The sequence below is a fragment of the Drosophila guanche genome, unplaced genomic scaffold (genome assembly GCF_900245975.1).
Source record: "Drosophila guanche unplaced genomic scaffold, DGUA_6, whole genome shotgun sequence".
NCBI classification, from domain to species: Eukaryota; Metazoa; Arthropoda; class Insecta; order Diptera; family Drosophilidae; genus Drosophila; species Drosophila guanche.
In genome coordinates, this window is record NW_022995748.1 from 7194464 (window position 1) to 7207389 (window position 12926).

The 12926-nt window shown below is 41.8% G+C and overlaps 1 protein-coding gene and 1 long non-coding RNA gene across 2 annotated transcripts; one reads left to right on the top strand and one right to left on the bottom strand.

Moving 5' to 3' along the window:
* The first annotated feature begins 9301 nt into the window (after nucleotides 1–9301).
* Nucleotides 9302–10055, top strand: LOC117584186 (protein CDV3 homolog). Its single transcript, XM_034272954.1, has one exon. The coding sequence runs from the start codon at nucleotides 9365–9367 to the stop codon at nucleotides 9989–9991; it is 627 nt and encodes a 208-aa protein (XP_034128845.1). The 5' UTR covers nucleotides 9302–9364; the 3' UTR covers nucleotides 9992–10055.
* Nucleotides 10056–10871: 816 nt separating this feature from the next.
* LOC117584155 lies at nucleotides 10872–11169 on the bottom strand. The gene is made up of 2 exons (XR_004573830.1): nucleotides 11027–11169; nucleotides 10872–10967 (listed from the first exon to the last, which is right to left on the bottom strand). It is a non-coding gene; the product is annotated as an uncharacterized LOC117584155 (long non-coding RNA).
* Nucleotides 11170–12926: the final 1757 nt, after the last annotated feature.

A 12926-nucleotide genomic window follows, 5' to 3' on the forward strand; every position in this document is an offset into this window, starting at 1 on the left:
ACAACAACAAAATCCCATTCAGTTTAATTGCTATCCGAAGAACAACAGCAGCCACGGCACTGGGTCCTCGTACCATTCCGAGCACTATCTGCTGTATAGCGCCTAAGAGTATGCAATAAATTGTATGCCTACCACGCGACCTGCCGGAACTTCCATGGGGAAACAAACACACACACATACACAAAAACAGATTGAAACCAAAAAATACGAAAACAAAAGAAGAGACAAAAAAGAGAAGAGGAAAATAGAAAAACCAAACATATGAATGACTTTCATTACTATTTTGATGCGAAATGCTTTAGCATCCGCACCAGATGGGGTTTCCGTTGAGGAGCCATCTTCCCATTGTACGTTCGAGTGTAACGTGTCCTGGCATGGGCATAGAATGTTTATCCATTGTTATGTAATCAATGGCAGTCCCAGATTGAGGCTGGGCCACCTCCCTCACCACATATCCCCATGCATGTCTGCCTGCAATTCGCCGTGGAGCAGACGCAGGAGCTGAAATCGTTAAAGTTCATTGAAAACAAATGATGGCATTACTTTGATTTGATGTGTGCTTTGATTGCTCTCCCACACAAAAACCCATCCCGGGATACACACAAATGATGTTGAGGCAGTACGCAAAATAGTTGCAAATGGCCCACACACATGCACAGACATGCCCAGATATGCCCCCTGCTTCCATGTGTGACGTTTTATTTTGTTGGTTGACTGATTTAGCTTGTCATTCAATTTCACGGTCAGTGGCTTTCGCTTCCAACAGCGTAAGAAGTCGAGACGAAGACGAGAGAGTGACATAACAAAGTCATTTGCATTGTCCAGGCAAACACAGCAAATTGATTTGGAGGTGAGCGAAACGCAGCTGCGGCAGGAATGCAAGAACTCGAAATAAAAGTCTGAAATTGTCAAACGTAAAATTCTGTGGGTTTTCCCTTGCACTGTTCACCCTTCAGGGATTTCCAGGCGTTCTGCCACAACCATTTTCTGGTCTAAAAAAATGTTAACTAAGGTTCAGAAACCAAGTAAATATTTGGTTACGGCTAACCACTAACTGCGTTAACGATAAGGACCTTAGATCCTGCCAGATTCCCTTGAGAAAATCAACAATTTAAAGCGTTTTCATCGGCTTAAAGATGTTTTCATTCAAAATAGCGAACAGGAATGAAACTCTTTGAACAAATACAAAACGAATGCTGCAAAGGAATTGAAAACAGGTGAAGTACGACTTGCATGCCTCGGGTATGTCGTCAAATATCCCACATGCCTTGGACTTCATCTACCGAGCACTATTTTTTTTGTTGTAGCCAACAACATCACAACCAATATCCACCGCAGATCCGCCACAAGCCAGGGAGTTTAAAGTCCACGACGGCATCAACAATGGCCAATCACTGAACAACAACCAACAACAAAGTGCGAACAATTACATCATGCTGAGTGACTTACGCTAAAAGGACATCACACAAACTGCGGGAACCCGCTGGCAACAACAATCCGAGCAACAGCAGCAAACACTTGGCTGGGAGGAGAGGCATGCAAGTTGTGTGGCATTTCACTTTTAATAAACACATTAAGCACTTAATTGCACACTTGAGTGTGGCCGTCGAGTGCTAGGCGAGTGTCCTGAAGCCAACCGACCGGAGTGTTGATGTGGAAACATACGACAGTTTCCATAGAAATCAAAAAAAAAAAAATTATGAGAAGGATAGCTTCGGTGCCGAATACTTAAATACCCTTTCTGATTCAGCAATTCTGTTAAATATTCTAAAGATTTTCTTCACGTTTTCCAGTGATTATTAACCGTTAATGTCTAAAAATTGCTAGCAGCCAACGAAATAAGCGAATTGTGAAAATTAAAGTATATTCTTTAAGCTTATAAAATGGAACCACTGAAATGAATAGAGAGAATGCAGCTTGCAGATGTGGGTAATTGGTGTGTGTATATCCATATCCCCGCTTTACAGTGCCTTTGCGTATGTTGTGTTGCCATAGACAATCGAGTCCTGTCATCGCTGGGATGTAATTATTTTATCTAGACGTAGGTATATATATGTATGCGTATCTGCATGCGTGCGTGCTTGTATCTGTGAATTCAAACAATGGAGAGCACACTTGAGTTGCCCCACTTGAGTCTCCCACTTCTATTCCTGCCTCGCGTTGCGTGCCTTGAAATGTTTCAATATTTACCGTTTATTAGCTGCCACATAGTGAAGGTGCTTAGGCGAGGGGCGTGGTGGAGAAGGCAGACAATTGCGGACAAAGAGGTGTTAAGGTGTGGCAAGTGTCTAAATATTGCATGCGACTGGTGTGAAGTGCTTGTACTGTAAATTTCTTATGATGAGTATCAGAGAAAAACTTGTGTATTTGGAAAGCAAAAAGCATTTAAACATATAATGGAATAAGACAAATTGGAATAAAAAAGAGTGCAGAAGAATTCTTCAAATTTACCATTCAAAATTATTAGCTTTATTTTTAAAAAACTTCATCAAATTTCCTTTTTAACATTTACAATTATTACTCGCATAGTTCATGATTTTGACCCAAGAGTCTTCTCCAAGCCAAATATCATTTAAATGTTTATGGCCAGCATAACTTTTGCGCATCCCGGCTTAATAGTTTGCATCTTTTTTACCGCATATTCTTTTATGACATTAGCACATACGCAAGCATATTCTTCCTGGAAGTACAAAACATTTTGTCCCTTTTTTGGTCATTTGTTTGCAAAACTGTTTCACTTATGTTTCATAAATAAATGTGGAGCAGCGAGGGAAGCGACAAAAAGTTGTTGCCCCTCAAGCACACATAAACACACGAGTATGTGTATATATTTTTCAGTTGCATTTAATGCCATTGCACAGAAGTACACACATGCGTAGATAAGACCATATACATGAACACGTTGGCAGAACATCTCAAAGGCAAGGCCTCGTCTGGGGTTTGTTGCTCGAGTTAAATTCCACATAGGAAAGCAAGAAAACATATTTAACTTTTGTAACAGGATATACGGCACAATAGTTGCAGTTTCGCTCAGATACTTGCTCCCTTGTTGGTTTGCTCCATTTGTTGTTGGAGTATTTCAAGTTGAACATTCCCCAACTGTCCATGTCAACCATTTACACTTGATGCATTTTTAAAGTTTGGCCCAAGCCAAAGTTTTGACTTAATAATATATGACATTTTAATTCCGTTGTTCTACATTATAATTGAGTGCAAAATGTAACCAGAGAACACTCGGCGGGAGTGGAAAGGTTTTGATACTTTAAACTTCTCAAGAAGCATGCAACATTCCCTGACAGGTTATGGGATGGGGCTAAAATTAGCAACAAACAAAGGTTTTTGAGCATTATTGTGGACATAAGAATTGAAATCAGAATATGTATTAGAAAGTATCAATTTATAAAGTTGCAATTAACCAAAGACCAAATTAATGTAATTTTGCGAACACTGTTGAAAATTTAAAGAATTTATAACTACACATTCCATGTTGTTCTTCCTTTATGACTTCATTTAAAGCACATGGGCAACAAAGAGGAGAGTCGTATGAAATAAATTCTAAAAAATTCCATCTATTTCTAGTTCAGACAAAGCCAGAACCCCAATCAAAATCCCAAAGCCACCCTGAAAAACGTCTGAAAACTTTTGTGAAAGTCAAAGCCACAGACAGCGGCAGTGGCAGCAGCAAATCGGGGCAGTCAAAAAATATTAATAAACCGCAAGCGCTATCTCGCTGTCTCGCTTCTGCCTTCTGCCTTCTACCGTCTGACTCAGCTCCGCTCCGCTCCCCGTATCGCTTTAGGAATGATATAAACCACAGGATAAAAACTCAAATATGCAGCATCGACAATTTTCCACAGTCATGTGAGCAAAAAATACAGCGAAGGGAAAACTATGAAAACATCATAAATTTCCCACAGTCAGAAAAGTTTTAGAGAGCTGACTCACCCACAAACTAGACAAGTACTGGGCTGGTGGAGGATATAGCTGATTATCCAAATGATGCATTTGCAGCCTGAGCCACGAACCAATGAAAATTGCGAAAGGCTTTCCTTTTGCAATTAATCCTTCGATTGGAGAGGGCTGTGCAGCTGGTGCAACAAGTCCGCGCAGGGCCGTGGCGCACTTCATTGAATCGGCAGCAGTTTCGGCCGAATGCTCACTCACAAAGGTCACCAAATTACGGCACTCATTTGGGTTAGCAAGCAATTTGGTTGATGAAGAGCTGTGATAGAGTGGAAGCTCCTATGTCAGTGGGGGTCAGGAGGGTTGGTGGGCTAAATCTAGAGGTTAGCGTGAGGTTGCACTGGGCGGGCGAAGTGGACTGCTTAATTGTGGTTTAATTGAGTGAAATTTAAGATTATAGTGCTCTGATAATGCCGATTGTCTGTGGCTACGTGAGTGTGCAATTTAGATCCAAATGGGAACAGGGTCGAAGGAGGCAAAGCAACTTGAATACTATCTATCAGGATCACTTACGAGCTCCTAATATCGACCTAAAGGAGTTTAAAAAGGATCGAAGAAACGCCTTTATTAACCATAAATTTGCTACTTATATTTGGTACATTTATAGACTATTATTAGACTCCAGAATATGCATTCAAAAAGTTAAGGAGTCAAAAATAAATATATTTTGGTCCGTGTCATCGTATTAACAATCGAAGGAGCTACTTTCTTTTCGTTTCTGCATATATTTATGTGTTCGCCTATGATGACCTCACCACCATTAAATTGTACTCTTTTCCATGCCTGAGGTCTGCTCTAGAGGAAACCCAACAAAAATATTATCTTAACCCTTCCATGGAGGTAAGCATTGCACACTTTGTGTAAATAGCAAAAACTTTTCCACTACTATTGCGACCTTATTATTTATATTTTTTGTGCGCTAGCACAGGCACACACGCTTATTATCCACTTAATTATCATACGAAAAGGCAGAGCACAAACAGCGACAAGCCACAAAAGGAAATATTGTGCAAGGGTCCGGGTCCTACGAAAACATTATTAGCGTGTGAGGGTCCCACTCGCAATGGCCTCCTCAAAGACTGAACAAAAACACACCACACGTACAGAGGCAGAGGGTTTTGCATTTTACAGAAAACTTGCGAGAAATTCCAGCGAACATTGTTAGACTCGCGAATTTCGCGCCACACACAACTTTTTGCCATAAATACAAATTTTGGCTCCTCATGGAGTTCTCGTACACAGAAGTGAGTGTAAGTAAGAGTATTTATTTGTTTTGATATAATAATCTAAGCCAGTACCCCCAAAGGCAGCACTTGCAAGCGGAAGTGCAAGCGCTGCGAAAGTTCATTTTTGTGTAAAAATAATTTCGGATGCCTCTCAGTTCTACTTTTAGAGAATTATCAGTGAACATGTTCGTGGAAAATACTATAAGAGTGGATTACTTAATTATACAGATATTGGATTGTAAGAACTTGAAGTTGTTTTGACACTTCTACCAACACGAAAAGAGTATAATAAATAACCAGCAGATTTCAAATGCTTGTCCGACTAATCAATGCTCCTGTCTATGCCATAACTTCACACACTAGCCACATCAATCTTGACTGGGCTGCCATTCAAGCTACCTCCATCAACCGACAGTTCGTCAGTCAGTGCCTCCGTTAGCCCGGCCGTCAATAACTTCATCGCTTTTGCTGAGAACCATTGAAGCTTACACTCATCGACGAAGTGCAGGTGGGAAGGGACCGCCAGAATAAAGCAAAAATACAAATATTATGGCACTGGCAATATTTACACTTTTCACGCTTTCAACATTTTGCTTTCGACTTTTCGTTTTCTCAAATTTTGGCACCTTCTACCTCTCTGGCAACTGTCTGGCCATCCCATACATCTGTACACCCAACCATCCATCGACCTCTTCAGTGCACTTTGCTCTTCTTCGACGCTTCGTTTACCAAAATAATATTCGTAAATAATTTTTGCACCTTGATGTGATTTGTGCGCAAAAATATTTTTCCAAATGATTTGTTTACTTATGTATTTACTTTTATCTGTGCTTTTGGCCAATTTCTGTCGTGAGTGCGAAAGCGACAGTGAGACTGTGCGGGAGTGCCTGAAAGAGACGGAAAAATCATAGAAGGAGCAGGAGCAGGAGCACTCACTGTAATTGTATTTGCTTTCGGAGCTTCCTCCACGCCATTTTCCCGCCACGCAGCGAAAGTCAAACGCAAATAAATAAACCGTTAAAGAGAAAGAGTCAGGGTCAGGGGAGGGGAAGTGGGAAGTGGGAACCGAAGAAAATGTGCGCTGGAAAATGCCGATGCACATTGATTAAATCAAATAAAAAGGAGGCAAATAAGAAAATTGGATAAAGGCAACACAACCGTTCTAGTTCATCAGTATGAAAAGGTTTTCGCATAGTCCCAATGCTCCCAATCCCAATCGTCTAGTGCCGATAGATGATATTTCTATACCTTTAAGCGCAAGTTTTACTCAGACCAAAAATTCACACACCAATGAACCCGAATCTCAGAGAGTCAAAAAGGGAAATACTTAAATTCTTAAACAAAACGCTCTCTCAAGCCAAAGCTACTTTCAAATGGCACTATTCTTCATTAAATCTTCCCATTAAGATCCCATTTGGTATATATTTTCCGTTTGCCATTCGGGAAACGTGCTGCCAACTAAGAAACTTTATTGAAATTCTATAATTCGACAAACAATTTCCATGTCACACGAGCAGGCGATCCGCATAGCGGGGAGTGCGAAAAGCGCGTGCATGGGTAAGAGTCGGGAAAACGTGCGTGACGCTGAATAGTGTTGTAACACTTTAGTTTAATGGATGTACGTATGTGCGATACAAATTGACGGTCTCAAGCCGCACTGAAAATGACTCAGTAGAATTTTCAACGATAAACAGCTTTAAAGTAATCGAGTTCGCACAATAAGCATAAAATATAATGTTCATATAAGCAAACAGTCTCCACAAAGAGAGGGTGGTAAAGAAAAATAAAATAAAACTCCATGAGAAAGTTCGTAACTGGAAATTGTTTACCACTGCGGATGATACTGACGTTGATGGTCATGATGATGTCATCAGCACTACGCGGGGCTGTTCCCAAATTATGCATCGTGGTGAATGCGTCCCCATTGAAGGATTCCCTGTATTCGTGTACACACTCATACGCACACCCCAGACACACTCTCACAAAATCAATACAATAACCGGAGCTGGAGTTGGAGCAGTCAGCGTTGAGATGAGCCGCAGACGTCGCCGACTCTCCGGCCAGACGGGCCGCCAATGTGGCGCCAATATTTTTCACAGTCTCCCTTCCGGTGGGGGTTGATTTTGCTGTCTTCCGTCAGTGCTGTTCCTCTTCCTTCTCCTTATTTCCACCCCGTGTGTGTGTCCTGTTCCAGCTGAGTTTGTGATGCTCTTGGCTTGGGGGTTTCCCTCTGATAGTTTTCGCAGCTTCTCGCTGAACTTTTTATGCAGACTTGGCAACTGCTCCTTTTTTTCAGCCACTGACTCATGTGCAGTGATATATTTTGCTCGTATATGTTTGAACTTGTTTTCAAACATTTTCCTTGAAGCTCTTCCAGCTCTCCTAATCAGCTATTTGTGGCCTGGGGGAGTTGAAGTTTTAATGCAAGGCGCTCGAAAATATTGGGAACTTTGATTAAAAATCCAGATACATTCTTTTGGTCTTGCTCTAATTTTTCTCAACCTGAGGCTGGCGTCCAAATTTTAATTTTCCATTTTGCTTTCATCTTTTAATTGGCGTCTGGTGTTAATTGAATAATATTAATTACCAACTGACAATCACAGCTGCTTTCACCACAAAAGCGAACGTGTTGCGTGTATGTGAAGCATAGACATTGACCTTGGGCTACCCTGTTTATGGTGAGCCCCACCATTTGTATTAGGCAAATACATTTAAGGAATGTAATGGGGTTTAAAGGCAAAAATAGTGATGCATTTTGATCTAGTATACTGGTCAAATATAACTCCACTGCTTGTGAATTTTCCGTAGTTCTGTACATTTATAAGAATAATTATAAATAAATAAATGCCCGCTTATTCCTTTTTTAAAAATGAAACTCATATAATGTTTTTTTTTCAGAATCTTTACTCAACGAGGCCTGCAGCCTAGTTTTTGTCTCGGGCAAAGTACATTGATGAAGTTCCCATTTTCCGAACAGTGTTCTACTTATAGAATTTAATTAATTTTCATTCTGGTCTTTTGAAACTTCTAACAGGTTGCCCTTACATAATGCCCATGCCCATGCCCAAACAAGTTTGAGAAGACCACACAACCAAATGGTTCCACTAATTAAATAATAAATTTAAGTAGAGACATGAACAAATCTTGTTGTTGGTGTTCCCTCTTGGTCCGTTCCTCTGTCGCTGTCTCTTTTGGCCAGCACATTTGTTTTATGTCATCGTCATTTCATAAAAAGCTTTTGCAGCAGTGACGATGGAAGTGTCGCCCCGGCCCCCACAAGGACAACCTACACTTGCATTCTGCCGTTGCATTCACGATGCGCTTCTGGCTCTGTTTCTGGTCTGTGGTTCCTGGTAATTACTCAAGCAGACGTCGAGCACTCGTGGAGGACTTGTCGGCAGGCAAACATAATGAACATATGCGGCACAGTGGCATAAAAAGGTTTGCTCCTCCACTCCAAATGTCGCCGCATAGAGGGAAGTGGGCGAACGGCACAGCAACTGCACAGAAGAGGCGTGGCCAGGGCATTACGCGCACATAATTCTAATTAGTGGCATATGTCAGCAGAGAGGATATCTCGGCGACCCTCACCCTCCCTCCACCATCTCCTCACGCTCATACACAAAAATTATGTTATTATAGCTTTCGAGTACAAGAGGGCCACGCGTGGCCAGAACCATGGCATGGGAAACCGAAGCTTTAGTTACCCTTGCAGTTCGTGTAATTTCAAATTTTTGCAGAACAAAGTTTCGAGTACAGAAGAAAGACGGGCCAACAGGCCCATGTCGTCTCGCCTTTTGTGGGTCTCAAATCTGGTGGACAACCACGAAAGGTTGCCTCTCGAAGCTGTGCAAGATATGGAATAACTTATTTACTTATTAAATTTAAATACATTTACAAATACATATGCAAATAGCCAAATCTCACCTACTTACTCAATCCAAACGCCAGCACATGGACTATTTGTTTTCACTTCTTGCTTTTCATGTGGTGTTTTTATTGCATCCACCGACGTGTGCCTGGCTTGAACATTTCCCCACTTTTTTTCCGAGACTTCATGGGAAATTTTTACCGATTTTTCGTTCAAAGTAGGCTTGGCCTTTAGGCTGTCAACAGATTTCCATTCATTTTCAAAAGTTGTTGATTCTGGCAGATACAAAAATAAACACACCAAAATGTCCAACCTTGAAGATTTCTTTTCCAAAAAGGATCACAAAAAGTCAAAGAAAAATTCCGAGTATTTGGCAGCTGAGGAGCTGTACAAAACGCTCAAAGAATCAACAAAGTTTTCATCGGAAGACAACTCCAACCTGGAGGTTGACGTCCAATCGGAAGATGGGGAAGCTGATTATGCTAGAGACTCAGCACCTCTCAAGTTCGGGATGCGTTTTTCAGATGAGGCGCATGACTTCACCGAGGAGAATCGTGGTAAATTTACGAATGTGCCACGTGACATACCTAAGGCCCTTGTCTCCACGGCACCTGGCCTAATCTCTAACACTGGAGGTGATGGCATTGATGTGGAATTCAATGAGATCGTGCCAGCGACATCATGCCCCTGTCAGAAGCCGGAGCAGGCCAACCACGAGCCGGCCAAGCAGAGTGAACTTTCGGCCAAGAAACATATCTACATTCCTCCGGCTCTCCGCCAGAGCCAGGGCGACTCTAATAAACGCAAAGCTCTGCCGCAGCAGCGCAAGGTTCCCAGTCCAATGCCGGACAAACCTCAAGCCCCCGATCTCAATAGTCTGGAGTACTTTCCGTCACTGAGCGGCTCAAAGATATTTAAGCGTCCCAAGTAGCAGAAAGAATGTCTCTTTTCTTTATGCTTGAATTTAAGTTGAAGATCAACCAACCATCGCATCCCTAATAATACAAATAAAAAACAACAAGAACTATTAAATCTGCCTTCTGCCATTCCTGTTTTCTCCCTGTTTATTCTGGCAGACAAATTGGCACTCTATAGACCCATTAGCATTACACAACTCGCTGTTAGTCCCCGATGTGTCATTAGCTCTAAACGAGCCAAATATGTACAATCAAATCGGCTTTAGTCTTAAATGCACCCCGTGGAGTTGAGCGAGTCCCAACCCAAAGCAGGCGTGCAAATTTAGCTTCCTGTTCTACGGCCATTGGAATACTTATTTTGGTTGTTATTTTTACTAGATTTTGGTTAATAAAAAGGCGGATGGAAGATTGAGAATTAAAGAATAACGCAAATTCTCTGTTACTGAAAAGTAAAGGAAAATTGTTTTGGCAATATTTTGTTTACCGCTTTTATGATAGCCATGGCCAAGTAGTCGTTTAGCTTTAATTTTCTTTTGAACATTTAATATGCAAAATGTCACTTCCCACACATTTTTAAGTTCCCCTCCACTTCCCAAAAAAGAATAGTTCGTAAATGTATGAGAAAAAATACATCAAATAATTTATTAACATTCGTCTTTGATTTTGTGGATTGTTTTCAAAAGATGTTTTGCTCCACCTCTGTTCAGAATTTTCTCTTCAGTTTCTTCTTCATCCAAGGTCTCGCGATTGATTTTGGTCTTCGGTGTTGGATCCTACCTTCCTTCTAAGCAGGCTAACAATGTCCGCCATAGGGCCCATAGCAGGAACAGCAGCCGTAGGGTCCGCACGGGCCGCAGCAATGGTTGATCGACTTGAACCACTGGCCATTGTAGGGTCCGCACAGAAGACAGGGTCCCAGTCCGCCAGTTGGTCCACAGCAAGTACCGGGCATTGAGCGGAAGCAAGGATTGCACATCTTTGGTTTTTGTTCTGCAATAATCAAAATAGAATATATATTTTTAAAAATATTAGTTTTTAAATTAATTTACGTTTGCCTGTTTACGGAAGTAGGATTTGAAAAAACAAAAAGAATTTTGTATTTTTTCCAAAATATGTTTATCGTTCGAGATCTCAGACTAGAATGAAAATCTGTGGAGCTCACACAGAGGGCAAAGCACTCGAACAATCAAGTTCAATATCAAAGCCTACCCACTTTGGGGAAATTTTTGGGAATACTTAAAAATTACTAATCCCTGATTTGGATATCAAACGTAAAAATCACCCCCAAATCCCACGTCCTGGTTATCTCAAAATCAAATAGAGTTCCACTTGACTGCACTATTTGTTACTGCAGCCAAGGGCGTCTCTCCTTGTTTTCCTATCCATCGCCTTAGTGTCATAATTTAGCTGAAGGCGCAACAAGTTGGGAAAAACTGAGATATGGTACGCGACTCATTCTCTGCCTCGTCCCTCGCGTTTATATTGTTTCGGTAAGAGCAGAGTTTTCTTAAGCATTTCAAGGGGGAGAAGCATGTACACGAGTACACTCAAACATATATTTCATCCTGGTCGGGATTCCAGCTTCAGACTGCCGGCCCTCCACTTGAGCGTTGGCTGTGTTTACTCTGGACCCGGACCGGGATTCCCCGTCAAAGTGAAGTAAAGTCATTTGACAAGTTTTGTCACGTGCGTCACATGCTGGAATGCCTCCGCAGTCCCGGTTTCCCATTGCTGTGAAGCCCTACCCGGGCTTCTGCACATTTCAAGCAATTTTGCAGGCATGCCTTGTTGCTCTGGTTGTTGTCGCCATTGTTTCAAAATTGTTGCGCCCATGCTAGTGTTGTTCTTGTTGTTGACCTGGTTTTCCACTTATTTTCTTTTTATTTTCCCTCTTACACAGCAACGTCAAGACGTTCGGAGGTCGGTCTGCCTTGGCATGGCGCTGAGGAGCTTGGAGCTGGCTGCTGTTTGTTCAAATGTGTTTGTGATTATTTAGTTATGGCATCTAATTGAGTTTTGTGTTTGTTTGCGGCTGTATGGTGCGCTGCGGGGGGCTGGTGCTTATGTGACGGCTAATTGAGTTGATTACTTCAACAATTCTCACGTTGTCGTAGGGCAGAATGGCCCACAAATGGATTGGAATGGAAGTAAAAAAAGCTGGGAGTGGTACGTGGAATTTATACACATTGATAAATCATAATTAATGGCTTAAATTGTTCCTCTTTGGTCTCCCACGTCCCCATTATCTCACGTCCCCGTATGTACTTACCAACTTCTATCACTTGAATGGGAGGGCTCCCTCAACCTAAGCTCTTCCGCTTCTCCAGCTTAGCTGCATGGTTTGGTGGTCTTGCCTGATTCATAAGCCATACATTTATGTATGTTGTAGATTCTCCGCTCCGTTCCATCAGCCCACAAGTTCCTACTAATGCCCCATCGCGTGCTCTTCTCGTATTACAGCGTTGCATACTTGCAGGCGTGCGGCTGTTCCCATTCGATGTGGACTCTGGGGCGACTTTAAAGAAACGTCGGAGTACGAGTACGTTGTGACTGTGAAGTTTAATGTTACGTGTTGGTGTTGCTTTTTTTGATTATTTTCAGTTCCGTTCGGTTGTTCTTTTTATTTTACATTTCTCGTAACGCCCTCGGCTAGAGCTGCCTGCTGAGAAGTTCAATGTCCGGCATTTTTCAAGCGTCCGTGCAACGGAAGTTTAGCGATAACTTTTTTGTTGTTTATATTTTTGATTTATTTATTTGTAGTTAACCGAAAGCATCCAAAAATGAACGGAACTCCATTAAAACAGCCGGGCCCGCGTTCTTTAACTTAGCAAGGAGAGGCGGGCGCCACTTGACTGCTGATATAATCCATGGAAAAAGTAGATGATGATGAGGTATAGAAGCTGTGCTTTCAGCCAGACAAAAGCCAGCCCACTCAGTCATACATTCAGT